The sequence below is a fragment of the Gaeumannomyces tritici genome (assembly GCF_000145635.1).
Source record: "Gaeumannomyces tritici R3-111a-1 unplaced genomic scaffold supercont2.1, whole genome shotgun sequence".
Classification (NCBI taxonomy): Eukaryota; Fungi; Ascomycota; class Sordariomycetes; order Magnaporthales; family Magnaporthaceae; genus Gaeumannomyces; species Gaeumannomyces tritici.
The window spans coordinates 6,558,289-6,583,991 of NW_008804545.1; the positions used below are offsets into that span (position 1 = coordinate 6,558,289).

At 60.3% G+C, this 25,703-nt stretch overlaps 10 protein-coding genes across 10 annotated transcripts in view; 5 read left to right on the top strand and 5 right to left on the bottom strand.

The window, feature by feature from the left end:
* The window catches only part of GGTG_02051 (hypoxanthine guanine phosphoribosyltransferase), a 2,022-nt gene extending 1,049 nt beyond the window's left edge, over positions 1–973 (bottom strand). Inside the window, exons 1-2 of the mRNA XM_009219822.1 lie at positions 730–973; positions 20–442 (exon numbers count right to left, since the gene is read on the bottom strand). Of these exons, the coding sequence (XP_009218086.1) occupies positions 20–442; positions 730–762 (456 nt within the window). The 5' untranslated portion in view covers positions 763–973. The remainder of the gene's footprint in view (positions 1–19; positions 443–729) is intronic.
* Positions 974–1,273: 300 nt separating this feature from the next.
* GGTG_02052 (hypothetical protein) lies at positions 1,274–3,320 on the bottom strand. Its single transcript, XM_009219823.1, has 3 exons — positions 2,554–3,320; positions 2,031–2,467; positions 1,274–1,928 (listed from the first exon to the last, which is right to left on the bottom strand). The coding sequence occupies exons 1-3, from the start codon at positions 2,600–2,602 to the stop codon at positions 1,530–1,532; spliced, it is 885 nt and encodes a 294-aa protein (XP_009218087.1). The 5' UTR covers positions 2,603–3,320; the 3' UTR covers positions 1,274–1,529.
* On the top strand, positions 3,211–3,912 carry GGTG_02053 (hypothetical protein; the record flags this gene model as incomplete). The annotated part of the gene is made up of 1 exon (XM_009219824.1): positions 3,211–3,912. The coding sequence occupies one exon, from the start codon at positions 3,211–3,213 to the stop codon at positions 3,910–3,912; it is 702 nt and encodes a 233-aa protein (XP_009218088.1).
* Positions 3,913–4,842: 930 nt separating this feature from the next.
* Positions 4,843–6,734, top strand: GGTG_02054 (hypothetical protein; the record flags this gene model as incomplete). Its single annotated transcript, XM_009219825.1, has 3 exons — positions 4,843–5,176; positions 5,477–6,330; positions 6,414–6,734. The coding sequence occupies 3 exons, from the start codon at positions 4,843–4,845 to the stop codon at positions 6,732–6,734; spliced, it is 1,509 nt and encodes a 502-aa protein (XP_009218089.1).
* Positions 6,735–8,164: 1,430 nt separating this feature from the next.
* Positions 8,165–13,182, top strand: GGTG_02055 (leucine-rich repeat-containing protein 40). The gene is made up of 3 exons (XM_009219826.1): positions 8,165–8,802; positions 8,871–10,828; positions 10,895–13,182. The coding sequence occupies exons 2-3, from the start codon at positions 9,674–9,676 to the stop codon at positions 12,584–12,586; spliced, it is 2,847 nt and encodes a 948-aa protein (XP_009218090.1). The 5' UTR covers positions 8,165–8,802; positions 8,871–9,673; the 3' UTR covers positions 12,587–13,182.
* Positions 13,183–13,522: 340 nt separating this feature from the next.
* On the top strand, positions 13,523–17,568 carry GGTG_02056 (hypothetical protein). Its single transcript, XM_009219827.1, has one exon. It carries the CDS (start codon positions 13,660–13,662, stop codon positions 17,362–17,364), a length of 3,705 nt encoding a protein of 1,234 aa, XP_009218091.1. The 5' UTR covers positions 13,523–13,659; the 3' UTR covers positions 17,365–17,568.
* GGTG_02057 (hypothetical protein) lies at positions 17,329–19,074 on the bottom strand. Its single transcript, XM_009219828.1, has 4 exons — positions 18,903–19,074; positions 18,803–18,831; positions 18,141–18,732; positions 17,329–18,060 (listed from the first exon to the last, which is right to left on the bottom strand). The coding sequence occupies exons 1-4, from the start codon at positions 18,936–18,938 to the stop codon at positions 17,674–17,676; spliced, it is 1,044 nt and encodes a 347-aa protein (XP_009218092.1). The 5' UTR covers positions 18,939–19,074; the 3' UTR covers positions 17,329–17,673.
* A 62-nt stretch (positions 19,075–19,136) lies between these two features.
* Positions 19,137–20,615, bottom strand: GGTG_02058 (hypothetical protein; the record flags this gene model as incomplete). The annotated part of the gene is made up of 4 exons (XM_009219829.1): positions 19,137–19,928; positions 20,014–20,054; positions 20,127–20,207; positions 20,277–20,615. The coding sequence occupies 4 exons, from the start codon at positions 20,613–20,615 to the stop codon at positions 19,301–19,303; spliced, it is 1,089 nt and encodes a 362-aa protein (XP_009218093.1). The 3' UTR covers positions 19,137–19,300.
* Positions 20,616–21,320: 705 nt separating this feature from the next.
* GGTG_02059 (trichothecene 3-O-acetyltransferase) lies at positions 21,321–22,772 on the bottom strand (the record flags this gene model as incomplete). Its single annotated transcript, XM_009219830.1, has 1 exon — positions 21,321–22,772. The coding sequence occupies one exon, from the start codon at positions 22,770–22,772 to the stop codon at positions 21,321–21,323; it is 1,452 nt and encodes a 483-aa protein (XP_009218094.1).
* Positions 22,773–23,593: 821 nt separating this feature from the next.
* On the top strand, positions 23,594–25,702 carry GGTG_02060 (hypothetical protein). The gene has a single exon (XM_009219831.1). The coding sequence runs from the start codon at positions 23,833–23,835 to the stop codon at positions 25,588–25,590; it is 1,758 nt and encodes a 585-aa protein (XP_009218095.1). The 5' UTR covers positions 23,594–23,832; the 3' UTR covers positions 25,591–25,702.
* The last annotated feature ends 1 nt before the right edge of the window (position 25,703 follows it).

The window sequence follows — 25,703 nt, forward strand, 5'->3', positions numbered from 1 at the left end:
CAAAGACAAGGCAACCCACGTGAAGAACAAAGATGCTAAACTGCGTCTTCTCGCCCGCGTACCCAGCCTTGATGGCGGCGGCCTCGACGTCCTTCTCGAGCTCCTTCACGGCGTACTCGAGCGTGGTGCGGGTGTCATCGACCTCGTCGACGATAAGGATGCGCTTGCCGAGCAGGTTGCTCATCTCGCCCAGGGCCGACAGGTCGAGCCATTGGGTGCGCGTGACCTTTGTCCCCGGGGCCTCCTCGACGCGGTCCGAGGCCAGCTTCTCGTACAGCGACAGGCCGATGGCCTGGATCGGGATGTTGGAGCTGCCGGGCGTCTTGAGGAAGGAGCGCAGGATCCGCGCGGGCACGTAGCCGCCGCCGCCGATGGCGATCATGAGCTGTGGGTTGAAGTCGGACAGGATCCGCGGCGCGGACTCCTGGCACAGCTTGTGCACCTGCGCGGGGGGGAGGGACAGACGAAGGTCGCACGTCAGAACATGGTCACTGTGCCGCATCGGCCGCCGAGGGGGTTTGCGCCGGAGGGCAAGTGGGGAGAGGGCATCTGCGGGTCGGAGCGGTCGTCTTAGTCCGCCGATGGGACGCGCGCGTGCGCGCTACCTTGCGGGCGATATGCTGCATGACGTCGCAGCCCGTCCTTCGTGGTACGACCGACCGCAACGGCCGGCCCATGTGGGCACGAGCGGGAGGGTGACGTGGGAGGCAAGCAAGGTTTGCGACTTACATCATTGTAGGTCACGTAGAGCTTTTGAACCATCTTTGCTTCCTTTTTTTGGGCTGGAGCGGCGCGCGTGAGGTGGTCGAGGAGGAAGGGCGAACGAGATGGGAGAAGAGCTAGTGCAGCAGGAGATATCTGCCTGGATACTTGGGCGAGAAAAAAAAGTATTTTCTGCTTTATTTATCTTTCCCCATTATTTACCAAGGAGGAACTCAAACCCACTCGGCAGGCAACAACTCTCTTCCCCACCATCGCGAAAAAAATTCGCGTTCCATGCGACTCACCCAAAGCCCGGCCCGGCCAAGGGCGTCCCGAAGAACCCCCACCAGCCAACCCCGCCTCCGAGACACCCCACCAAACACATCGAGATTGAGCGCTGACGTGGGGTCTGCTGGTGATGGGATGGTGCAAGAAAGGAAGGTGGTCACCAGCCAAGCAAGATCCAAGGCTTGTGCTAGTTTGTCACTGTCCCTTTGCAATGATGAGAACACAGAGGCAGCCAGGTTGTTGGTACAACATATCAGATCACTCACGTGAAGGCGCCGAGAAATCAGTAGAAGCACAATCTTATTACCCCCGCGTCACCCTTGCGACATCAGCAGGGCTGTCGATAGTCAGGTCATGCTATAACCAAAAACTCCAGACGCCGCATGGCCAACAGCCGTGTCCTGCAAAGGACCATGCGCAACACTCGGCTATCCCATTCAACCAAGAGCACCAAACTATCCCGCGCCCCATCTCGCGCCCGAGCCCTTACCCACCACACGCACACACACACAGGCGATGCGCGCGAGCCAAACCCCCCATCAGCTAGAAGCCGACCGCACCGACGTCTTGTGGGCCCTCTCGCGGCGGCGGGCCTCCCTGCGGCGCTGTCTGCTCTCCTTTCGGGCGGCCATGGCGCGGCGGCACTCGCCGAGCACGGCGGCGCAGAACCAGAGCACCCACATGACGGCCGAGACGACGGTGTAGGCCGTGGTCAGGCGCGCGGGCGCGCGCGAGATCATGAGCCCCAGCCCGCCGTTGACGATGCCCAGCGTGATGGCGACGCGGCCGTTCCACAGGTGCAGGTGCGACCACGCCTGCCGCCGCCCGAGTCGCTTGTAGGCCGCGTGGTGCAGGTAGCCCAGTACCGGCTGCGCCACCACCATGACGAGCACGACGAGGCCGATGATGGGGTGGAAGTTGACCGAGGGCTCGTTAAGCTGTGGGGGATAATGTTAGCTTATTGTCGACTGAGATATGAGGGGAGTGGGAGAAAAACGCAGGGTCACGGATCACACAGATCACATGCTGGATGCACTCACCAGAGTGCCGTTCCCAAACGGCAACCGCACCGTCTGAACCAGGTGGATGCCCAAGGCCGCGGCGGCCACGTATATGATGAGGGCGATCACCTGCGTGCCCGCGTGGACGAACAGGGCCAGGCGACCGGGGACGATGCGCATGAGTATGGAGCCGAGGGGGAAGAGGAGGACGAAGGCCAGCGCGGCCAGGATGCCGTGCACGGAGCGGTAGTACATGGTCCGGCTGAGGTCGAACCCGAGAAAGTTGCCGTTGTCGAACCCATTGGGGAACCCGTTGCCATCCGTCCCGAACCCGGCGTTGGGGTTGCCGAACCCGGCGCCGTTCCCGTTCCCGTTGCCATTGCCGTTTCCGCCGCCAAAGCCCCCATTTCCGAAACCCCCGTTTCCGCCGTTGTTAGGGTTGTTCCACCATTGTGGTGCTGCTATTGCTGGCGCAGCTTTTGGCCAAAGGGTTTGTCAGCTAAACAGAGTCCGAAGTGCAACACTACGGCAGGACGAGTACGTCGGGGATATATCAGCCTACAAAGGGATAGCCAGGCCGTGGCCTGTAGTATTTTTGTTCTGGATGTCATCTTTGGTTGAGCTGTCCGCAGGGAAAAGGGTGGAGTAAACCTTGGACTGGCAAACAGTAGAAGAAATCAAGTGTGAAATTAATGTTTACGGTGTTTCTTTTCCATTTATTTCATGTTCGCAGAAGAAAAGACCCTTGGGTTGGTAGGGTCCGGCAGACGAGGGATTTGGTAGTATAAGTGTGCTCCGGACCAAATATTGGGGTCGCCCGACGCCCCTCCTGGCTGACCGGCTGTCTGCGCTGACGATCGATACAGAAAATGGAAGTTAAAAAAATGGCAAAATACGTCAGCTCTGACTGAGCCACCCGTTTTCTCGGTCGCCGAATATCAGACGGTCTTGCTCAAGCCTTGGTGGTTGGTGACCATCGCTGGCGGACAGGCCGCATCACACCGTCCGTGCCCCGGCATTGACGTCGACGCGGGGATGCGCTGGGGGAGGCGGCGCACAGGCGGTTTAGGGTCTTCTCTGGTGTGAGGGGGCTGCACGCTGACGGTTGGTAAGGCCATCATGGTCGCAATCCTCGTGTCCCCTTCGGGCTTGGCCTGAGACCAGCTCCTCACGTCTTCTCTACAAGGTGGACAACAATGTGCCAGCCTCCTCGACAGACATGGACAGACCCCCCTTTTTTCTTTTTCTTTTGGTTCTAGCCTCTCATTGGATATTGTCCATGTTTTTATGTGACTGCATGGTCGTCGGGCGAGGAGATGGCCCCCGCCAAGAAGCGCGTTGGATGCTGGCCACGTACCGCGACGCAGATTCCCGCAGCTGCATGCCTTGGCTTGACGCAGAGTCGGCCGTCTTTGGCTCCGATAGGCCGACTGGTGGCAACCGGGCGGGTTGGTTGAGGCGTCCATGTCAATCCGTCCAAATCACCCTGTGTCACCCACATGGCAGCTGCCTCTGGGCCAACCAGAACACGATGATTTTGCTTGTATGGGGATGTACATATGCATGGCCAACCCGAGGGGTATCGCATTTGATCTCGACACCTGTATTTGCCAGTGTGCCAGTCCAGCGCAGTAGCGGGCGAGGGCACATGAGAATGACGCCACTTCCAAACCAAGCCCAGTTGGGTAGACTGTCTGTCGTCAGCTTGATCACGGCAAACACGACAGCCCCGACACCGGGTCGGTGCAGCAAACCAAGCCAAGCCCTGCCCTCGCAGGACTGGCGGGCATGGGAGAGAAAGCAAGAACCGAAAAGCACTGCTATGAGAACCTTTGAGCCGGCTTGGCAGCCGCCCTGCCAGTTCCCGACGGGTTCTACAGTTCACCGCCGGCGGCCCGTTGGTTGCGGAGCACAGCCATGAATCCAGCATTATTCCCAGAGCACAGCTTTCGGGAGCTTGCGCGAAACACGGAACCGTCTGTGGAACCGTCGTCGCCAGTCGTTTTCGCGGCTCATTTCTGGGGTTGCATCCCCCCTGAACATCCCGTTCCACCCACTATTAAATGCCGAGGAGAGCACACTTGGCTGAAGCAAGGCCAAAAAGGAGCAAGGCCAAAAAGACGGTCGAGGAAACAAAGACAGTCGAGGAACAAAGATGGTCGAGGAAACAAAGACGGACAAACTGCCACAGGTCCAAGCTCAACAAACCAGAACCAAGCAAACGGTAGCGCCCTCCTCTCCCAACTTCAGTCGCAGTCTGGGCCCAATCAAATGCGGACGGCCACGACTTCCGCTGGAACTTGGAGGCAGTGGAGGAGGACGGGCAGCGTCCCGGCAGCCGGGAGGAAATATGAACTCTGGCTGGGCAATCTTGGATGTTATTCGTCTTGGATGTTATTCTCCCCATCAATTTCCTGCGGCGAGCCAGCCCGTGCTTTCCGCGCGCGCGTCTTTGCTTTCCATTTCAGTGTTTCGTTTTCCACCAGTGCTAGCACAAAAACCTACTACCCTGTGCCCTCTCCTTTCCCCGGTGCCCTGGTTCCCCCTCGCTCGCCAAAAATTTGTCAAATCTCCACACCTAGCCAGACGTGGGTGGCAAGGATGATGGAGCATTGCACCAGCTCACTGGACGGTCCCGCCGGAAACTGACGAGGTCGTGTCCCGGGTGCGGTGTGCGTGCGTGCGTCCAATCTCGTGGGAGCCCAGAGCCGTGTCGGTGTCGGATGGGGCCTTGGAAGGAGTCGTGTCTTTTTTCCGTGTTCCCATTTCCATTCCTTCTCTCCCACACAATCCCCGTCCAGCCAGCCTGGACTAGACTGTCTGTCCCCCTGAAGGCTTTGCAGTAGCAATTATGGACGGCTCAGGCATCGCCATCGACCCCCATCTGCCCCGGACCGACATCATCGCTCTGGAGAACCTGATTGGGGATATTCGGGAAGCCAGGGCCGCCGTCGCCAATGACGACGCGCCGGGAGCCGCAGGGCCCGGCTCGGCGCTGACCGCCGACGGGGCCGGCGAAACCATCAGCGTCGCCCGCAGCGGCAGCCCCAACGGCAGCGGCCTGGGCCTGCTCGCCGGCGACGACCTTGAGGCTGTTGCCAGCGGCCGTGCGACGCCACATGCCGGCAACGCCGCCACCGACCGCCGCAGCTCTCCGTCGTCAAAGAAGCAACTGCCGACGAGCGGTAGGTACCTTTTCTTTTCTTCTTGGCTCCATCCAACACATGTTCCTATCTCGTCTGGAATTTCCGTTCCCGGCCGCCCGTCATTGCGGGTGTTCTGAAGTCCCGCCACTGGGTAGCATCCGAACCGCATAACCGCATGTTCCGTGCCGCACGTGCAAAATGTCGGGTGGTTTGGCGGTGCTATACTCGCCTGCAGACATGTGCTTTTTTTTATTTTATATATATTTTACTGTAGCCGCAAGTCCAATTCGGATGTCATCAGATGAACAGCTTCTGACCACACATCCCATGGCTATCTAGACGGTGTTGTCTTGGACAAGGGTGCCCGCCACAAGTTGGCCCAGGAGGCCCTCGAGTCGCTGAGCGACCCCAAGAACCCCAACTTCGAGCCGACCGTCTTCGTCTCGGTCGACCTCAAGGACCTGAAGCTGCCCGCGTTTGTGGACCGCTACCTGCTGCGGCCTTACATCGGCGTCGCGCAAAAGGTGGTGCGCTACAAGACGGATGTGGTCATGCTCACGCACCTGCTCATCTACTTCACCACCACCATCCCTAGCGCCCTCTGGCTGTTCTGGAGCTTCACTTGGACCCACGCCGTCCTCCACTTCCTCATGCAGCTCTTCTACATGCCCACCTACACCCTCATGATGCACCAGCACATCCACCAGCGCGGCATCCTGGCCAAGGGCTGGCCCGGCCTGATCGACTACGCCTTCCCCTTCGTGCTCGACCCGCTCATGGGCCACACGTGGAACTCGTACTACTACCACCACGTCAAGCACCACCACGTAGAGGGCAACGGGCCGGGCGACCTGTCGTCCACCATCTACTTCCAGCGCGACAACCCCTGGCACTTTGCCCAGTACGTCGGCCGCTTCTACTTCTTCGTCTGGCTCGACCTGCCCCTGTACTTTTACCGCACGCGCAAGTACAAGCTCGCCGCAAGGTGCGCCTTCTCGGAGCTGGGCAGCTACGCCGCCATGTACTGCCTGTGGCGCTTCGTCAACGCCCGCGCCGCCTTCATGGTCGTCATCCTGCCCTTCCTGCTCCTGCGTCTCGCCTTCATGGCCGGCAACTGGGGTCAGCACGCGTTTGTGGACTGGGAGGACGCCGACTCGGATTATCGCTCCAGCATCACCCTCATTGACGTGCCTGTAAGTATTATTTTTTCCCCATGCATGAACCCCGGACGGACAACGGCATTGGCAAATGATGGATAGCTAACACATGCCAAAAGAGCAACCGCTATTGCTTCAACGACGGGTACCACACGTCTCATCACCTGAACCCCATGAGGCACTGGCGCCAGCACCCGGTATCCTTCATCAAGGAGAAGGAGACGTACGCGCGGGAGCGGGCGCTCGTGTTCCACGGGCTTGACTTCAACATGATCACCATCAAGTGCCTGCAAAAGGACTATATGTACTTGGCACAAAAGCTGGTGCCCATGGGCGACCAGATCCACATGACGATGGAGGAGCGAGCCGAGATGCTCCGGCAGCACACACGCCAGTTCACCAAGGAGGACATGGCGCGCAAGTTCCGCACCCCGTCGTGAATAATTGTGGGCGCGTCGAGGGAGTCGAGGGACTTGGGGTGCTGACCGGGTTCGTTCCCCGAAGACCGGGACGACGGGCTGCTGTACGATATTTAGAACTTAATGCCAAGGATCACTAAGTAGCCCCTTTTACCCGGTCAGTTTCCGAAAACGATGGGAGATCCGGGGCTGGGCTCACCAGACCCAGATGGATATAGACGGGATAGACGCAATAGCAAAGAGCCATTGGCCCCCCTGATGAAATCACCACCCCTTGTGTGCAGGACAATGTCGCGAAGTCCTTGCTAGGCCCGGACGGGAGATGATTGCGGACGATAGCTCGCTTTGCAGAGACTGCCTAGATCGAAACCCGACAAGCGCCCTGCGCACCTGGAAGTCAATGCGAAAGAGAGCCGATTCGTGTTCTCCATGTGGTCCAAGAGTACGACCCCGCCCTGGAACGGCTTAGGGGACCTTCCCTACCAGGCGAACCTCTTGTTGTGGTGTTGTGGTAGCCCCGGTGAGAGAAGATGGTTGGGTTGCACTCGTCGCGCGTTGATGTTTCGGATCCAAGAGGGGTTCATCAGTGGCACCCACCCACCTCAGTGACGACATAAAAAAAAAACTTAATATCCCTTCAATTGTGCACGGCCTTGCCTTTTGTCATGGCGGAGCCACAAGTTCACGATGCACACTGCATGAAAATGGAATGCTGGCAGCCGCCTCGATCCGATCCGATCATCGGGTCCCAGCTCAAGGGCGGACCAGATCGCGTGAGTGGATATGTCAATATCCTCGCTTTTATGCTCCGGCCGGGGCGCGCCTGGAAGGTTGTGCCGGCATGCAGGCGGGGGAGGAAGAGAGCACACAGTCGCAGGGCTAGGGGAAGGCCTGGAGCGTTGCAGCCAGACGTGGTGGACATTGCTTTGCGCGCTTTCAGGGGGGTGCATTGGCACGCGTTGCGACGGAAAGTCGGCATCGCGGAATTGCTGCCGCTAACGACATGCTCTTACGTTATTGGAGGATGGCACAAGAAGCAGGGGACTTGACCTAGAGCTGCACTAGGTACGCAAGGTCGGTGCCTGTCTAGTGACACGGGGAGCGGAGGGAAGCCCGCTAGAACCATGCGTCGCCGAACAGTCGCGAGCCGTGGGACAGGGTGCAGCCTAGAAGCACAGAACCTTTTGCACCCTTTTTGGTTCGCGTGCTGTTGCTTGTTCGGGGATGTGATGGCGTGTCCCACAGACGTTCTGGCCGTCCTTTGTTGGTGCGAGGCAGCCGAGATACACAGAGCACACACTTGTCGGTTGATTGGCTTGCTCTTGCTGGTCCTTCCTTGGAAAATTGTGCCGCCCCTTTCTTGCTCGTTTCTCCCTATCCGTCGTGGGGTGCAGGACCCCTGCTGATATGTTCCTGCCAGGCAATGCTAGGGCAGGCATTTTTCTTGGATCCTGCACTAGCGCGGGCTGATCTGCGGCTTCCCGTTGAAGAAGCGGGCAAGCTGACAGGAGAAAAAGCAAGTGTAAGGGACCGCGCCCAAACGGACGGAATGGGCTGCTGGCGGAGAGGGTCGCTGCTCTGTCTATTGCAATTAGCACGGGCTGGAGGCAGCAGCAGTGGATCACTGGACATGATGAACCCCCGGAAGGGATTTCCCGTCTGCCGGGGCGAGCTTCTCCCAGAGTTTGACCCTCTGGCGCGCGCTCGAAACGAAACGCGAGAGGACCGACCCCGGCAACGCAAAGCAACACACCCAAAGCAACCCAACAAGCGCAGCGGTCATCACTCTGTGCTGATTTGTGCCGACATTCTTTTGTGCTGCCCACAGGGCCAACCCGAAATTCGTTACTTGGGGTGGTCTCGCCGTTTGATTCTTCTTCTTCTTCTATTCTTTCAGCAGCTACTTTCTTTGGTCTTCATCGATCCCATCGCCGACTCATCGTGGGCATATCGTGGGCATGATCTTCCTCGCTTGAGACTCGGCACCCACTCACATACCCGCTCGTCTGCTGCTTAGAAAAGCTCCGAGGACCTCCTCGCTTGAGCTCTTGCTCCAGGACACTCAAGCTGCTGCCAGTAGTCCGATCTTGTGCGTTCGCGAGCTCGCCCATCGCTTGAGTCCCAGGCCAGAAAAGGGCCGCTGACAAGCGCGTGCAGCCCTCACTTTAGCTCCCGATCAGACCTCGCACCTCAACGGCCCGTTGGGCGGTCTGCCCGTTGCCGAGATGGACGAGAGACGCCAGTCTAAAATCCCGAGCGCCCTTCCGCGGCCTACGTCACGACTACCACAACCACGCTCGGCCGCGCCCTCGATCCGTCCGTCTGCATCCCGCGAACAGCTAAATGCTGGTGGCAGCGAGCTCCGCCTACCCAAGCCCCGGACGGCCGCCTCCCGCGATAGACTCGGCAGCTCGATTCCTCCTGCAGCACGCAAACAAGCACCAACACCAACATAGCAACCGCCAAAGCCCCAGACCAGGTCTGTGTCTAGGCGGACCTCGTCGGTGCCTCCGAGCGCCGAGCCCTCTACCGAATCGCCGGCCCCGGCCGCACAACAGACGGATGTGCTGTTCAAGAGGAGGTTGACGCTTACGAGGCGTCCTTCTGAGGTCTTCAGCCACAGCCCCATCACGCCGGCAAAGGAGAGGCAAGACCCGTGGAGTGCTCCTGTCCCAATCGAGACATTAGACCTTGAACAAAGAGCAGAATCGAGGCCGTCTCTCTCGGAGAGAACCATTGAGACATTGTCTCAGCTGCCGTCCTCACCTGCCCTCAGCGGGAAAGCATCGGCCTTCTTTGACACCGGGTCCATACCACAATCACCCTCGCGTCCCGGCAGCCGCGCCTCACGCGGGTCTGGTTCTCGGCCGAGCTCAAGCTACCAGAAAGATGTACAGTCTCGGTCAACGTCAAGAGGGCCCAGCAGGCCGCCATCAAGTTCCCGCCAGGACCACTCGTCGATGCTCGCAAGGCCTTCGAGCGCCTTCAAGACGCCGCTTGCAACCATCAGGGGAACACCTACCCAAGGCACACCTGTAGGGATGAAGACGCTCCGCGCCTCTTCGTCCCAGTCTCGACTTACCGCCCCCAGCACTGATAAACTGCGAGCCTCGGCCCGCGCAATTCCCACACCGAGCTCGAAGATGCCGCCACCAATAGCAAGGTCAAGAACGCCGAGCCCGGAGAAGCAACCCGGACTTGCCGAGAACAGCAAACCCATTGCCAAGACGCTGGCAGCCCGGCCTCTCAAACCGCGCCAATCGGCTAGCAACCTTTTCAAGAAGCCGTCGGCGTCAGCGGCCGAGAAGCCAGCGGCCGCGGGAACGCCAACGGTGCGCAAGTCGTCTCTCGTCTCCCAAAAGTCATCCAACACCTCTGGCGACGACGCTACCCAATCGAGCTCCTCGCCCACGTCTACGGTGCTCACGGTCGACTCGAGCGAGTCGTCCATGGCTGCGTCTAGGAAATCGTCAGCCGCACTCCGAGATCAGATTGCCAAGGCCAAGGCGGCGAGGAGGGAATCTGCCAAGCAGCAGAAATTACTGCAGCAGCGGGAGGAGGAAGAAGAGGACGCAGAGGGTGGTGTATCAGCGTCTGCTGGGCCGCTGTCTCAGCCTGTCAAGTCACCCCTTATACCCACGGATACCACCTTCGACTTTGGCCTCGCCGACCACCACACTTTCGGAATTCCCGATAATCAGTTTGGCATGGTAGACATTCCCTTTGGCCAGCGGCGAAGCGAGACGGCAAAGGCTAGAGTGCTCGATGCCCGATTTGGGACGGCCCGCACCAGCGGCAGGCTGGACCTTGCAGCCCTCAGCCTGCGGGAGATACCCCGCGAGGTTCTCAAGATATATGACTTGGCTTCGATCGGCACTCAAGACGGCTCCTGGGCTGAGAGCGTTGACCTGACTCGGTTCGTGGCCGCCGACAACGAGATCGAGATGATCGACGACGTGATATTCCCCGATCGGGACCCGCACGACTTCAACGACGACGAGGAAGGATCCGGTGGCGTGTTCTATGGCTTGGAGACGCTTGACTTGCATGGAAACATGCTCATCTCTCTGCCCACTGGGCTCAGGCGTCTCCAGTGTCTGACATCTGTGAACCTGGTGAGTTCGCATTATGTTATCAGCATTCTAGTTCTCTTAGCGTCTTTGCTAACCACCGGCGCTTAGTCCTCCAACCGGATCACCAATCCCTCCTCGCAGCTCATCTCTGAGATAACCTCGCTTCGTGATCTCAAGCTCGGGGGAAATCTCTTCTACGGCCCCCTGGACGCCTCCTTCTCCAAGCTGACCAACTTGGAGATCCTTGACCTGCATGGGAACAACATCTCGGCTCTACCTACTGGGCTCGTGGCCCTCCAGAAGCTTCGGATTCTCAACCTCAGCGAGAATAGCTTCGAGGCTCTGCCATTCAAGATACTGTCCCAACTACCGCTCACGGAGATCCTGGCGCGAAAGAACAAACTCAGCGGTGTTCTTGTTGACGATTCTGTCGAGTCGTTGGAGAACCTCCAGAGCCTGGATGTGTCATCCAATCAGTTGACACACCTGGTCTCTCCGGACAGGGCCAGTGTGCTTGCAATGCCGTCGCTGCACCAGATATGCGTATCTATGAACAGACTAAAATCGCTTCCCGACCTCAGCAAATGCCCCAGCCTGCTCACGCTTACGGCGGATGAGAACAGCATCAGCGCTATCCCCGAGGGGCTGATCAGCCTCACCAGTCTCAGGCATGTCGACTTGTCAAGCAACGACGTGCGAATCATACCGGCAGAGATTGCTCGCATGGTCAACCTGGCAATGATTAGACTGAGTGGCAACCCTCTTCGTGACAAGAAGTTCTGCTCAATCTCGACTGAGGAACTCAAGGAAATTCTGGCCTCTCGTCTGGCGCCCACCGAGGAGGAGATGGAGGAGGAGTTGGATGACATAGCTTTCCCCATGCGTGGAGACATGCACAAGGAGGCGGCGCGTGCGAAATCGTCGGTGGTTAAGACTGGCGATGATTTTGACGACAGTCGTTGCTCGGACGAGGACTTTGCCACACCTCCCACGTCGGCCCCGCACTCTCCGGCACGCTCTCGGTCACACACGCTGTCTAAGGAAAGCTGGGTGGTCAAGCCTGGCGGCGTTCTCGACCGATCCAAGACGGAATCCTCGTCTCTCCACCCTGTCCTGTGCTCTCGCGCGTCGTCGGAGCACCGCATCCGAGAGGTTCAGCTTCACCACAACCTGTTCTCAGTCATGCCCGAGTCTCTGTCATTTTTTGCCGAGACACTGACGTCTCTGTCCCTGTCTCACAACCAGCTGACGGGAGAGTCGTATATGGGGGATTCCGGCAGCGGAATGAAGCTGGAGCTGCTCGCGCTGCGGGAGCTCAACCTGTGCGCAAACCACATCACGAGCCTGGTGCCGCTGATTAACAATCTCATCAGCCCGGCCCTCCAGAAGCTGGACGTGAGCGCCAACCGCATCTCGGCGCTGCCGCCCGGCACTCAGCTCAGGGATGCGTTTCCGGACTTGACGGTCCTCCTCGTGTCTAACAACCACCTGGTGGACCTCGAGCCCGATAGCATCAAGGGCATGCGGGTGGTGGACGCTTCCAACAACGATATCGCCCACTTGAACCCTCGCATCGGCCTCCTGGGCGGCACCGGCAGCAACGGCGCGGCCGTAGGCCTCGAGAAGCTGGACGTCATGGGCAACCGGTTTCGAGTGCCCAGGTTCAACGTGCTCGAGCGCGGCACCGAGTCGACGCTTAGGTTCCTGCGAGGGCGTATCCCCGTGGCCGAGATGGCGGCCTGGAAGGAGAACAACAAGGACAGTGGGGCGTCTCACTCGAGTGACGACGAGGTGGACTAAAAACAAAGAAATATCACGACTTGCATACGTGTACTAAGAGGGGCATCACGACAACAATCTTTGATAAACAAGCGGATACAGCACAATGCCTGTTTACTCTAATGGGCCACCATCCGCCTCTGTATCGACATTTCCCCCATGGGGATCAACTGCAAACAAACCCTTTCGACATGGCTCGAGAGCCAAGAGCCAGAGGCACCGTCGATATTGTATAATTTTTACTCGTTAGTGTATGTATCTGGCATCAAGGGCAGCATCAGGAGGGGCGGGACAGGCGCAATTGAGACAGCAGGTGGCCAGGGAAAAGATTTCTGTCAGTCAGCTGGGGCTGCATGACATGGTCCTTGCCAAACACACCCTGGGTTTGCCTGCTTTGTTTTCCCTCTTCCTCGAAGACTATTTTTATGGGTGTTATTACTTAGTTATTCTGCTTGTATGCCTCACGTTGTGACTGCATTGGAAGTGATGATGCTCATTGGAGGTATCGTGTCTTGCAGGAGGAGGAGGAGGCGCGTTTGATACGAAAACAATTACATTTTTTAATACTCGACAATGCTGAGTTTGTGGATAACTATCTGAACACTCGTTTGGCCACGCTTTGATTGATGTCGGCTCTATTTGTGTTTTTCTCCTTGGTCCCGTTCCTATTCCTGTTCCATTCCTCGAAAGAACTGCCTTTTTTTTTTTTTTTTTTTTTTGTGGTGGGCGTGTCACGATGTGACCAGCGCGGAAACGAGCAGCAAGTGACGTCTTACTTCATGTTTGGATGAGGCTAGCACGGCAAGATGGGGGAGTATACCCCTGTAAGCGGCATTGGCCTGAGATGTGTTTAAGTTTGGGGCTCGGGTCGGTTGGCGTTTGTCTCACGTGGCCACGCTCCATAACAGACAAGCACCCATTGGAGCGAGCAGACACGGACTACAGACGAAAAAAACAGGCGACTCTGTTTTCCCCGCAAAGCCGCGCCCAAACACAAGCTCCCTTTTTTGTCCCACAGTCACTTCTCCAAATTGTCATGCTGCAAGGGACAGCGGAGCAATTGAAGTGCGAGCAGTGACTCGTGGGGCGGAGGAATGCTCGATCCGAACATGTCGGCCGCGCCAGCAGCACCAGCGCCGTCACCAGCAACGCCTGGCGAGGGCGGCGCAGGCGGCGCGGGCATTCTCGTCAACGCGGCCGATCTGGACCGCGCCCCGCCCGCTGTCAGGGAATACCTCCTGAGCCTGCTGCGACGCAACAGCCGCCCGCGCGCCCATGGGGCTGAGGCCGGCGCTGAGACGGATATCGCAACAACCACGGCTACCACTTCAGCCATCGCCACTTCCACCACCACCCCCAACATCAACACCGCCATTGGCGCAGGGCCGCCAGCAAACAGTACTATAGATGATACCCAACATCAGGATGGGGCTGCGGCCCACAATACAAACAGCGACGGCAACGCCCTCGTCGTACAAGCAGTGGCGCCGCCGGTACAGACCGCCACTGTCATCGCTGCCGTCGCCAAAGATAACATCGTCGCTGCAGCATCAGCAACGCCCGTGCCGCCACCAGCAGCGGCGCCTCCTACCCCACCGCCCTCGTCCGATGAAGGTGCTGCGGCGGCCGACCCCCAGGCGGGGTTCAAGACCCTGGCCAAGCAGGTCGCCGACATGGCCACCGAGCTCTCGCTGCTGCGTTCCGAGACCAAGATGCTCCGGGATGTCATGGCCGAGTCTGGCGTGCTCAAGAGCGACGGCACGGCGAGAGAGACCACGGCTGCCCCCACCGGCTCCGCGGATGTCGTGTCGCCGTTCCTCCAGGCCCGCGTTCTAGAAGCGCAGCGGAGAGTTTGGGAGTATGGAGGCGTAGTAGCGCCCCCGCCTTCTCACTACGACGGCGACGGCGACGTGTTCGCAAGCCCCGGGCCACCTCCATTTTCGCCTTTGTCTGACGTGGTGGGGCCTCGGACTCCTACTCGGTCGGGAGATGATGATACAGTGGTTGCGGCTTCCGCCCCTGACAGCCCCGGACCGCCGGTCTTGGAACCCGACGAACCTGTCGCTGCGGTGCTTCAGCACCAGCCAAAAACGCCCCAGCGCTGTCCTCGTGGAGCTCCGCGTGCTCAGCCGCGCCAGCCTGATGTGACCTCGACTCCCCGTCCAGCGATGGGTGTCTTCCCCACGCAAGCGAGCACTACCCCGGCGACTTCGGGATTGCGCTCAGGTAATACCTCTGACGCCATCTTCTCGAGAGCGCAGTTCGGCCTGGACCCACGCTCGTCGCCCATCGTCGCTCGTGCCCGTTCCCTTCCGCGCCTCCCAGAGCGTCGCCGGTCTGTAGCCGTCCGGGCTCGTACGAGCGTGGCCCGGGAGGTGCAGCCGAGACCGGTGAGGGTGAAACGCCACAAGGACGTCGAGTACGAATGGAAGGCGGGCCAAGGTGGCCATGTTCTGCTTCTCAAGCCGACACCCGAGCAGTATGCGGACCTCAAGGGGACCCAAGACGGCTGCCCACTGCTGTTCCTTTGCGCCGAGGAGCTCGGGGCGCGGCGCCACGGTGCCTTTATCATCGAGATCCCGGAGGCCTCGCGACCAGTGATCCCTGAACAGCCGGCTCTAGAAAGGATATGTACCGTGTATAAGCAGCAGAAGCTGGCTTCTGGGTTTTGGAGACTATACACATCGTCCGGCCGGCGTACTATACCTCAACCCGGTGCCTTCGAGCCGGTCGGGCTGGACGAGGCCACACGCGAGTTCGAGAAGCGCCTTTCGGTCGGCAAGACGCTGCAGCGGGTCGCATACGAGACGGACATCCCGGCGCATACACCAGAGGAGCGCACTGAGGCGCTTTTGCCCCTGGAGAGCCCAGTTTACCCGCTTCGTGGTAACAAGCTCGAGACCACGGGCATCCCCGGCATCCACACCCCGAGCGCGTACCGCGGTACCACTTGCGCACCATTCGCATGGCATTTCGAGGATTTGAAGCTGGGCGCCATCAACTGTCTGTACCGCGGCCAAAAGGTCTGGTTCGTCACGGAGCCTGCCTCGTTCGATGCTGCGTCAAAGGTCTTTGGCGAGATCACTAAGAAGGCCGTCGACCACGACCAGTTCCTCCGCCACGACGCGCTGCACTACGGCGCCAGTCACCTGCGCAGCCAAGGCATCGTGACGAGGGGCTTCATGCAGGATGCGTGGCAGATGGTGGCTGTGTACCCGGGCGCCTACCACTCTGGATTCAGCGCGACGGGCACGCTGGCAGAGGCGGTCAACTACGCCGACTACTGGTGGACCGCCCCCGTCGGATACCGGCCCTGCTCCGAAAAGTGCCACCCTGGGAGGGAGCCCATCACTCTGGAGCAACTTATCCCAGGCGAGATAAGTCAGCCACCTGAGGAGCCGCCCTCTCCAACGTCTATAAAAGTCCAGATAAAGCCACTGGGACCCCCGTTGCGAGCCATGGGTCACATCGATGCCAGCCCTGCAGGGAAACCGCCGGGAAAGCGGTCAGGGTCAACCATGCCTAGCGACGTATCGATGGGCGAACCGGCGCTGAAGCGCGTAAAAGAGTTCCACAGACCGCCGTCTCTCGAGGTTCTAGCCCTGGAGCTGACAGGCCCGTCGGCCGAGCGGCGCCTCAGGCGCCAGATGCTCGCTTATAGCAAATATCCGGAGATCCTTCCCCAGCCCTGGGATGACAAGGGAAGCTGGGTACAGCAGACGAGGGATTACATAAATCTCGGAAACGACATGAAACGCAGAAACTACTCGACTGCCCCCACCGAGTTTACCAAGCTGGTCGGGCTCGTTGCGAGGGCCACCGCCACCACGACCATATACACAGGAGGAGAGGGCGGGGGCATTGGGAGCGCAGCTGATGTGAAGTCATTGTCCATAGGCGCCATCGAGCAGGTCCGCGACAGCCTAGGGATCGAAATGAAGTCCCAGCCGTTTAAGTTCTGGCTGGCGGCGCAGCGAAAGTTCATCCGGCTCGGGCTGGACAGTGCGCCCTTTCTGCCTTTCGAGAGCAGCAGAGACGCGGCGTTTCGGGACTACGAGCGCGTCGGCAACGCGGGAATCGAGGAGATCCGCACCATGCTGAACAACGACCCACACGCGCGAAAAGCTGCATGGGCCGGCCAGGGGCTCATCCATCGCATCTTGGGCAAGAAAGACTTCCTTTGGGAGCGCATCAGCAACAGCGGCGACGATTTAGAGAAGTTGGACGGGGACACCTTGCTCTCGCTGGTCCCGATCCGATACGCTGAGCACTGCGAAGTCGACAGCGAGTGGAAGCCGCCGCAGGAAATGCCAGAGCTCGAGAGGCCAGATGCCGTGCAGGGAAAGCGCTGCGAGCTGTGCGAGGACGAGACGTGCGGCTGCATACGCACCTGCTTTCCGCAAGAACCTCGCGTGTCCTTTGCCGAGCCCAACGGCCCGACTGCCCGGGCGGCGGTGGCCTACAAAAAGGGCGCCCTGATTGGTGAGGTGACCGGGGTCATTCACTCCCCTGGCACCGTCGCCGAAGATGGCCACGCTGTAGACTTTGTCAGGCCCGACGGCTCGTCGCCCCCTGTGCTCCGCGTGGCCGGCCGCATCATCGCCCGCGCGGCGGGCAACGTCTTTCGACTCTGCAAGTATAGGTGCGGGGACGCCGAGGCCAGGTTGGTGACCATGGCGATTTCTGGACGCTGCCGCATGGTGGTCGTCGCGGAGAGGGACATCGGCGAGGGCGGCGAGATATCGATCAAGACGCAGAACAAGGCCGAACCCTGTGCATGTACCGACTGCGCCCCGTGAACTGTAGTTGTTGGGACTATACGATTGTACTACATACTTTTTTTCTCTGTCTCTTTTCTTCCTGGCCCACGGGCACACACCCCTGTATTTGCTGTTCGTCTCCTGCTCATTGAAATTTTGGCGCCTGTTGGCAAACCTTTGCTTCACCTATCAAGCATATTGATGACCATTTTCCCATCCCAAACCACGAGTGCAATGTCCCCGGTGCCTGTCATCTCGTCTCTTGTATCCTTTGACAAAGTTCTCCGGAGACAACAGGCAACAAAGCTCTCTAGACAATGGATACCGTTGCTTACTCTCTCGGCGGCATCAGACGTCATCCCGCCACTCGTTCCTCTCGTGGACGCCGGCGCCCAGCAGCGAGGGCTCCAGGCGCGGCCCGTTTGCGTGACCGCCGCCCCCGGCAGCAGCGCTGTTGGGGGCAGCGCCGCCCCCAAGTAGAGGGGCGCCGGCGCTGCGGGTCCCGGCCTCTTCGTCGTCGGCCCCGTCTTCTTCTTCCCGGACGCGGTCCGTGTAGGCGCCCTCGTCGCCGTTGGCCAACAGGCGCCGCTGCTGGTGGTTCTGGTCCGGCGACAAGGACGATGAAGAGGACCCCTGCTGGTCGCCAAACATGCTGTCGAGCCAGGCGGCGCCGCGGCTGCTGCCGCCGTTGCGGCGGGGGGAAGAGCTCCGGGCGAGCATGAGTACGGAGACGATCTGGGTTGTGAGTTGATGCATGTTAGTTTATTTGGGGTACCTATTATGTCCTTGACGGGTTGGAGCCCGGCCCCTCCTACCTGAAACGAAGTCACAACCAGAACCACCCCGAGCTCGACCCCGGCGTTCCACCGCGTCGCGGCCGTCCAGGGGCCCCGACAGGCCGTGTGGCGGCCCCACATGGCCTCGCAGCGGTCGGCCGGCACCCCGTTCTCGCCGCCGCGCGCAAAGGGCCAGGCGCGGTCGCGGGGCGAGTTGAAGCCGCAGCAGGCGAGGCGGTCCTGGATGCGGCGGATGGTGGCCTCGTCGTGCGCGCTGTACATGCGCCGCCACGCCGCCTCGAGCAGGCACGGCGCCACGGCGGCGGGGGCGCCCGCGCCCGCGGCCAGCAGCGTGCCGAGCACGGTCGACGCGAGGGCCTGGAGCGCCTGGAGCGCGGCGGCGGTGAGGAAGGGGCGGTGGCGGTTTGGGGAAGGGTTGGCTGGCTGTTTGTTGTTGGTGTTGGCGGTGTTGGTGGTGGTGTTGGTGGTGGTGGTGAGGCGGCGCTGGCGGGCGGCGGAGACGCGGTGCGCGTAGAGGGCGTTGAGGAGGGCGAGAAAGGGGAGGATGAGGGTTGGGATGGCGAGCGGGGAGGTCGGGAGGGAGAGTTGGTTTGCGATGACGGTTTCGTAGCTGATGGGCAGGGTTTGTTAGTGGTTTGTGTGTTGGGTGGGATATACCTAGTAGGTTGGGGTTGTCTTACATGGCCACGGCCACCACACCGAAAAAGGCCTAGGCGCGATCGTTGTTGTCAGCAATCAGTGGGGTCACAAGTCGATCATAGGGTATCCTTCTCTCCGTACGAGGATGAGGCCGACGGCCGGCAGAATGCCCTTCATATTGTGCTGTTGCTTGGCTCCGAGGGTTGGTTGTAGATGAGTTGGGGCGTTTGTTGTTAGGGATAAAGTTGGAGGGGAGGGAGCACGAAGCTTTAAATACCGACCTCGCAATTTTTGCGGCTCGCAGCTTGGCCAGTGCTTGGTCCTCGGCCACACGCGTTGACGCCTAAATATGCGGGAGGCCCTCCAGCGAAGGAGGGGTACTGTAGGGGGAAAGCAGCGCCAAGACGCGGTATGGACATGCGGGTTACCGCTCTCCTTCCGTCTAGCTAGGCCGTCAAATCAGAGGCCCTAGATAAAATCCAAGAAACAAACCAAATGCCCCAAAAATCCAAGCTACCAGCCCCCAAAGCCCATCCCAACTACAGCACATTGTGAATCACCTCGACCGGCGGCAGCCTCTCCCGCACGTCACACCCCGTCTCCCCAACGCCCTGCCCTCCGCCCGCGTCGGCGCCGACCAGGAAGCCCCAGTCGGTGTTCCAGACCTCGATCTGGGCGCTCAGCCCGTCGGCCGCCTCCCGGCCCACGGCGGCGGCGACGGCGCCGGGCCCGCGCGCCGCCTCGAGCAGCCCGGGCCCGGCCATCTCTGCAAAGTGCTCCACCCAGTTGGTCAGCGAGTATGGTGTCGCGACCGCAGCGTCCCGCCGTTCCGCCTCGCGCCACCGCTCCGTCGACGAGTACAGCTCACCATCGCCGCCACCGCCGCCGTCCCCGCTCATCACCAGCTTGTGCAGGGCGGCCGGCCAGCCCCGCGCGTGGCGCCGGAGCCAACCCGCGACGCCGGAGCCGGAGCCGGGGGTCGACTTGGGGCCGCTGTAGGGGGGCCGCCAGTTCGGCGACGCGTAGTGGGCGTCGACGATGTGCGCCGCCTCGTGTGCCAGCAGCCGGAGCTGCCAGCCTCCCGGGCGGACGATGATGTCGGATTCGGCGCTAAAGGCGTCCCACCAGTCGTCTTCGGGCGCGGCTGCTGGGATCGCGACGACGGTGCTTGTTTTTTGTCAGCTTCGGATATGTATGCCCAAGGCTTGTTTTGATGCATGTAGGAATGGAAGTGAGCGGAAAGACATCTTACCGGACCAACTCACGCATGCGGATTGGGAGTTTTCCAAACATCTGCCAAGTCGTGCTGTCAGACACTTGCTACGACCGAACAGAGCACCCTCTGTGGAGCTAGAGATTGCATACTTCGGTCATGTCTTCGATGCTCCTCTGCGCATCGACGTGTCGGCAAAAGATCCAGGGAATGTCGCAGTCGTTGTAGGTCACCTAGCTAATTAGCCCCTTACCAGAAACGAAAGAAAAAAATACAAGACAGCCGGGGCGGGTCAGGCATACATTGTAGACGTCGAAGTCGAAGCCCGGAGACACCGACGGGGACTCGGCGTGGTACGCCGCGCAGTTCAGCGGCAGCAGCCCGGAGCGCCAGGGATCGACCCTGGACGGGACCGCCGGGAGGACCTCCCAAAGCGCGGCGTCGATGGCGTCTATCGCAGTGGTATTCAGAGACGGCTTGGAGTAGACGCCCGTCAGCTCGCCTTCGACCTCGAGCTTGCTTACGCCCGCCTGCGGCCTGGAGCTCCCCGTCTTGGAGAGGGAGGTCGCGGTCGCCTGCTGAGCCACGAGCAGGCCAACCGCCAAGGCCAAGAGCGGCCTTGCTTGCCCTTGAATGAGCATATCTTCTTGCGGCGTTGTGATCTCGTTTCTTTATCCAAAGTTGATCGCCAAGGTCTAGGTAGTGTTCGTCTCGCACACTGGCGTTGGGGGATAAAATGGAGGGCAAAGATTGGAGAATCGGGGACGGGACGACATATTTATCATTGGCGACGAAAGGGTGTAGCTATTGCAACAAGTGACCACGCCGCAATCAGTCCATGCTGGCAACCCGTTCCCTCCACTCCACGTTGCTTGCAGAACACTGGAGGGCCGAGTGTCATGCCCACCACACACGGCAAGCTCAACTGAGTGATTAGATCTAGCCGACGATAGAATCACCCAAACGAGACATGCTCCATCCTGACCTCGATACCCAACGGAGATGTGCAAGATCAGGCAAGGGTCGTGCGCAGGAGGTTCGACGTGATTAAAGATGCCTTTGATATTGCAGAGTTAGGTTATGGGTGAGTGCTTGATGAGGCTTGGAAGGGTGTCTCCTCATAGAGGTCCAGGTCAACCAAGGTCTCTGCGAATTCAGAACTCTTCAGGCAGAGTGGTTCGAGTGCAATCGCCCTGGCCCACGCAAATTCCAAGCTGACAAGCTGTCACGAAGGTCGCATGGTGTCGATCACCGTGGCTCTTAAAGCACACAGCGTAAATACCAAGGGCATTCCGAAAGGATATGTGCCTAGAGTCAACTACATTAACTTGCTCGACGATGGCGCTTCACCCAACAAACACGGCAAACTTGGCAAAGTCGACATCAGCCCTCAGCCTCTCCAGGTCCTCGTCGCGAAGCGAGACGGCGAGCGCGATGCCACCGTCGGGCGCGCGCGGCATCAGGTACGCCAGGCCCTCGAACGGGTTGAAGCGCGGCCTGCGCACCGCCACGGGCATGCCCAGCCCCAGGCCGAAGTCGAGGCCGTACAGGGCCGGGCCCAGCTTGGCCCACGAGCTCAGCATCAGGTCCGAGGCCGGATCGACCGTGGCCGTGAAGGAGACCCCCGACAGGTCGGGGGTCTGCGCCACGTAGGTCATGATGGCGCGCGCGAGGCGGGCCAGATCCCACGCGGGCTGCGCGTCGTCTGCCGACGATGATGACGCCCGGGGGCTCGGCGGCAGCAGCGGCGCGCGCAGGTCGGCCGCCAGGACGCCCAGCGGGGCCTCGGCCAGGCGCCGCAGGTCGTGGCGGTGGTAGTTCAGGGTCTGCATCAGGCCCGGGTAGGTGGGCGGGAGGTCGAGGTGGGGGCGTACGTCGATCGCTCGGGTGAGCTTGACCTCCAGCGCGTCGGTCGACGCGGCTTCCGACAGCAGGCGGGGGAGTCTGGCCCGGGCGACGGACTTCCACACGAACGCGGAGAGGGCGTCATCTGTGGACACGAAACGCACGGGAGAGCCGGCAGGTATTGTCCCCGAGGCCATGGTCTTGATCTCGGCCAGCGATTCCGCGGTGAAGTCGAAGTACACCCAGCTGCAGACCGGGGCCGGACCAGGGCCAGGGGCAGCAGGAGGGGGAGGAGGCGCACCCCCTAGGCCAAGTACTTGATCCGCCAGTTCGGGGCCTGGCTTGTACGACTCGTCGAGCAGGGGCACCAGGTTGTCTCGGCGCATGTTTCCTATCTTCAGCTCGTCGGCCGTAAAGTTATCACCCCGGCAGGCCTTGGATATGAGCACCATCATCTCGGCCTGGCCCACAGCGTCTACCGTGTTGTGCGCGGCGGTGAATGTAAGGAGCAAGCCACCCCTGATGAAATCCGCCTGGACGGAAAGCACCTCTCTCGGGCCGTCGATGTTGCCTGGGAGGGTCATGCGGTAGGCGAGCAGCTTTTCGTCCAGCATTTTCATTGGGAAGCCCGCATCAGCGAAATCCTTCATGCTCGATACCTCATCGTCACGTCTGAGATCCTTGACGACCAAAAGGGGCGCCGGTGCCAGTTTCTTGATCTTGAAGACGCCTGTGCTTCCTTCGCCGGCTCCCTCGTTGACGACCTGACCTGCTATCCAGGGGAAGCTGGCGGCTGCCCGCCCGAGGCCGTCGCTCAACGCTTGGACGATTTGCTCGTGGCGTGATTCGTCAGGCACTGCAAACACCAGGGTGAACTGAGTATAGATCTGGAGGAGGGGCTGCTGGCCGAGGATATCGAGTGCCACGTCTAGGTCGTCGTGTGCTGCGTCCATGTTGGCGAGGGAATTCGGGAGTGTCCTGAGTGGAGGCTCTGATCGAATAGAGTCAATTGGAATGAATTGAATTCCCAGTCTGAAAGCTCAGGCTTTAAAGAGCTGGCGCGGCCGCCTTCTGATAGAGAAGCCATCTCGCGCAGATGCACGATGATTCAAAATGAGCAGCAAACCAAAATCGCCAAAAGGGGCTAGACACAAATGGATCTACTTCTTGGCTAGTAGATAGATGCCAGTCTCGAAAAGCGCCCACAGGCCTTTTTCCTAACTCCGACAGAATAACGATGGCAGCCGAGGGTGCCAGATGACGCAACAAATGCACCCCCTCGTTTGTGTGCGGCGCAACGCTGTGTAAGGCTGTGCCATCCCGTCTTAGCATCTCGTGTTATCGCCTCCACGCGCCATCTCCCATGTGCCCCTGCTGCCCTGGCGGTGACTGGCGGCAGAAGCAGCAGCCCAGCCCAACTTGGCAGGCCCGCCAGAGGCACCGGCACAACTGGCACTTGCCGGTTCCGTCACAGGGGGTTGGAGCTTGGACCCGCCCAGCACAGACCACAGCCTGGCGTTCGCAGCTCTCCAGCCCCTTCAATTGGCGCAGGCCTGAGGGGTGCATTTTTTTCTCTTCCAACCCCGTCGCCCAAAGTAACTGCTCGGTCCAACTCAGGCTGCCCACGCTGTCCCACCTGTACGATTCGCTGCGTCTTCAACACTAGACTGTGCGCCTCCAGGACACGACTCTAGCTTCTGTGGACACGGGAAAAGAAAATCAGAGCCATTTCCTCAATCCATCCCCACCCCCATCCCCCCCCCCACATTGTCCGACAACCGCCACATCTCTCCCGCATCGCCTCGCGCCAAAGCAGACGCATCACGCCTGCCCGCCTTGTTGCTGAGACAGCCGACGAGCGCTCGGAGCTGCTATCGCCGATCCGCCGACCGCAATCCTAACGCGTCTGATTGACAGGCGGTCAGCCTCGGCCAGCACCACGTCCCACGTCCACGTCTCACCACCGCGTCTTCACCGCGCCTGTCTGTTTTCTCCGCATCCAGTCCGCCCGCCATGTCTACCCCGGGCTCGGACCCGGGCCAGCACCTGGCCGTCGTCGGCGTGCCCTCCAGGCCTGTCACCCCCGGCGATATCGACAGCGCCATGGCCGTCTCGCAGGTCACCCTGCCCTCTACTGAGCCGCCGGCGTCACCCATGGACCTGTCAGCCTCCTTCAAGACTGAGCTCAACGACGACCGACTCGAGCCGCCATCCATTATTCCCTCGTCGCTGACGCCACCTCCTTCATCCCAACTCCTGCTCGGGCCCAGCGGCCCCAATCCTCCGCATCTGCTGGGCGAGTTTGGACCCCCGCAGGAGTCGAGCATTCTCTCGCCGCCCATCACGGGTCTGGTCGGCTCGAGGAGGGACTACACTTTTGGGGGCGCCGAGTACGTCGCCCCGACGCCGTCGCAGGTGATACAAGCGCCAGCAGATGAGCTTCGATCCATGATGCAGGCCTCCATAGCAGAGCACGCGCGGTTGAAGATGGAAGCTGCCCACTTCAAGCTCCAGCACCAGCTTCTTTGCATACAGTACGACGAGGACGCCAAGCGGGCCGAAGTCGAGCACGAAATGGTGAGGCGGGAGATCGACGCGCTGAGAACAGCCGAGCACTCCCGTCAGGCGAGGCGCGAACTCAGCTCGGCCACAGAGTCTCTCCAGGCCAAGTACTCGCAGCTTAGGCTGTGGTACGATGAGGCCATTCAGGAGAACGAAGCTCTTCATAAACGACTCAAGGGTGCGAAAAAATTGATACAGCACAAGGAGGAGGAAATCAACGCCCTCGCAGACGAGAAGGAGCTGCTGCTCAACCGACTCAGGGAAAACAGAGAACACTTTCATCTGCTATGCAGTCCCGGCGGGCTTTTCCATGGTGCCGTGACGCCCAAGGCCCAGGCTGCTGCCACGACACCGGTCCAGCCTCCCAGGCAGGCCTCACGCCAGACCCCCAGGTCGGCCCAGCAGCAGAACCACCATCGCGACGGCTCCCGTGCAGAGCGGGAGCATAACGAGGCACCTTTTGCGGCGCTCCTCCAAGTCCTGAATCAGGAGAATAACAGCGCACCCTCGACTCCAATCACAGCACACAGGCCAGCACCTCGGATAACTTCTAAACACACGCGCAATGTGCAGTCCATGTCGTCGTTGCCCACTACCCCAGCAGCCCGGCCGGGCCGTGAGTATGGAGGCTTGCTACCGTCGGCAGACCTGGTACCTCAGACTGAGCCACCCCGGTACCAGAGCCGCGTCCTAATCCCAGAAACGCCTCTTAGGAGCGCAGGTCGCAGGAGCCGCGAGAGCACCATCTCGGCTGAAGACCACGAGGAGCCTGTGGACAACCAGGAGCTTGCACGGCAAGCCTTGTCGTTCGCAGTGGCCGCCGCGACATCTCACGCCTCCCACCAGTCCAGCGGCTCTCGTCGTGCGGAGCCGCACCCAGGCGATCAGGACGAGGAAGAAGAGGTGTTTGAAAGCCAAGCCAGCCAGGCCGCGTCGGAGATGCTCCGGCGCGACCCCCGCGAGAGCTTTGACGTTGCCAGCTCCGCGGGCGGGTCGCGAGATCCGACGCCCGCCCCAGCCGAGAAGAGTGCGCGGCTGCAGGCGCGGCTGTTTGCCGGCACCGCTGAAAAGAGGAAGTTCAGCGGTGGCCACGATACTAGCGCCTCGGAGATGCCCAGGTCCGACGTGGTGAGCCCTACTAAGAAGTTGAGGATGGCGGGCGGCCTGAGGGAGGTCGGCCTGGGCATCCAGTACGATCACAACGCCTGATTACTCCGATGCTGCTGTTCGATGCACTGTAACCATAACGCCAGATATAATACTTGCATACCAGGGCGATGTCTTTTTTTTTTTTTTTTTGGATTTTTTTGGATTTTTATGCC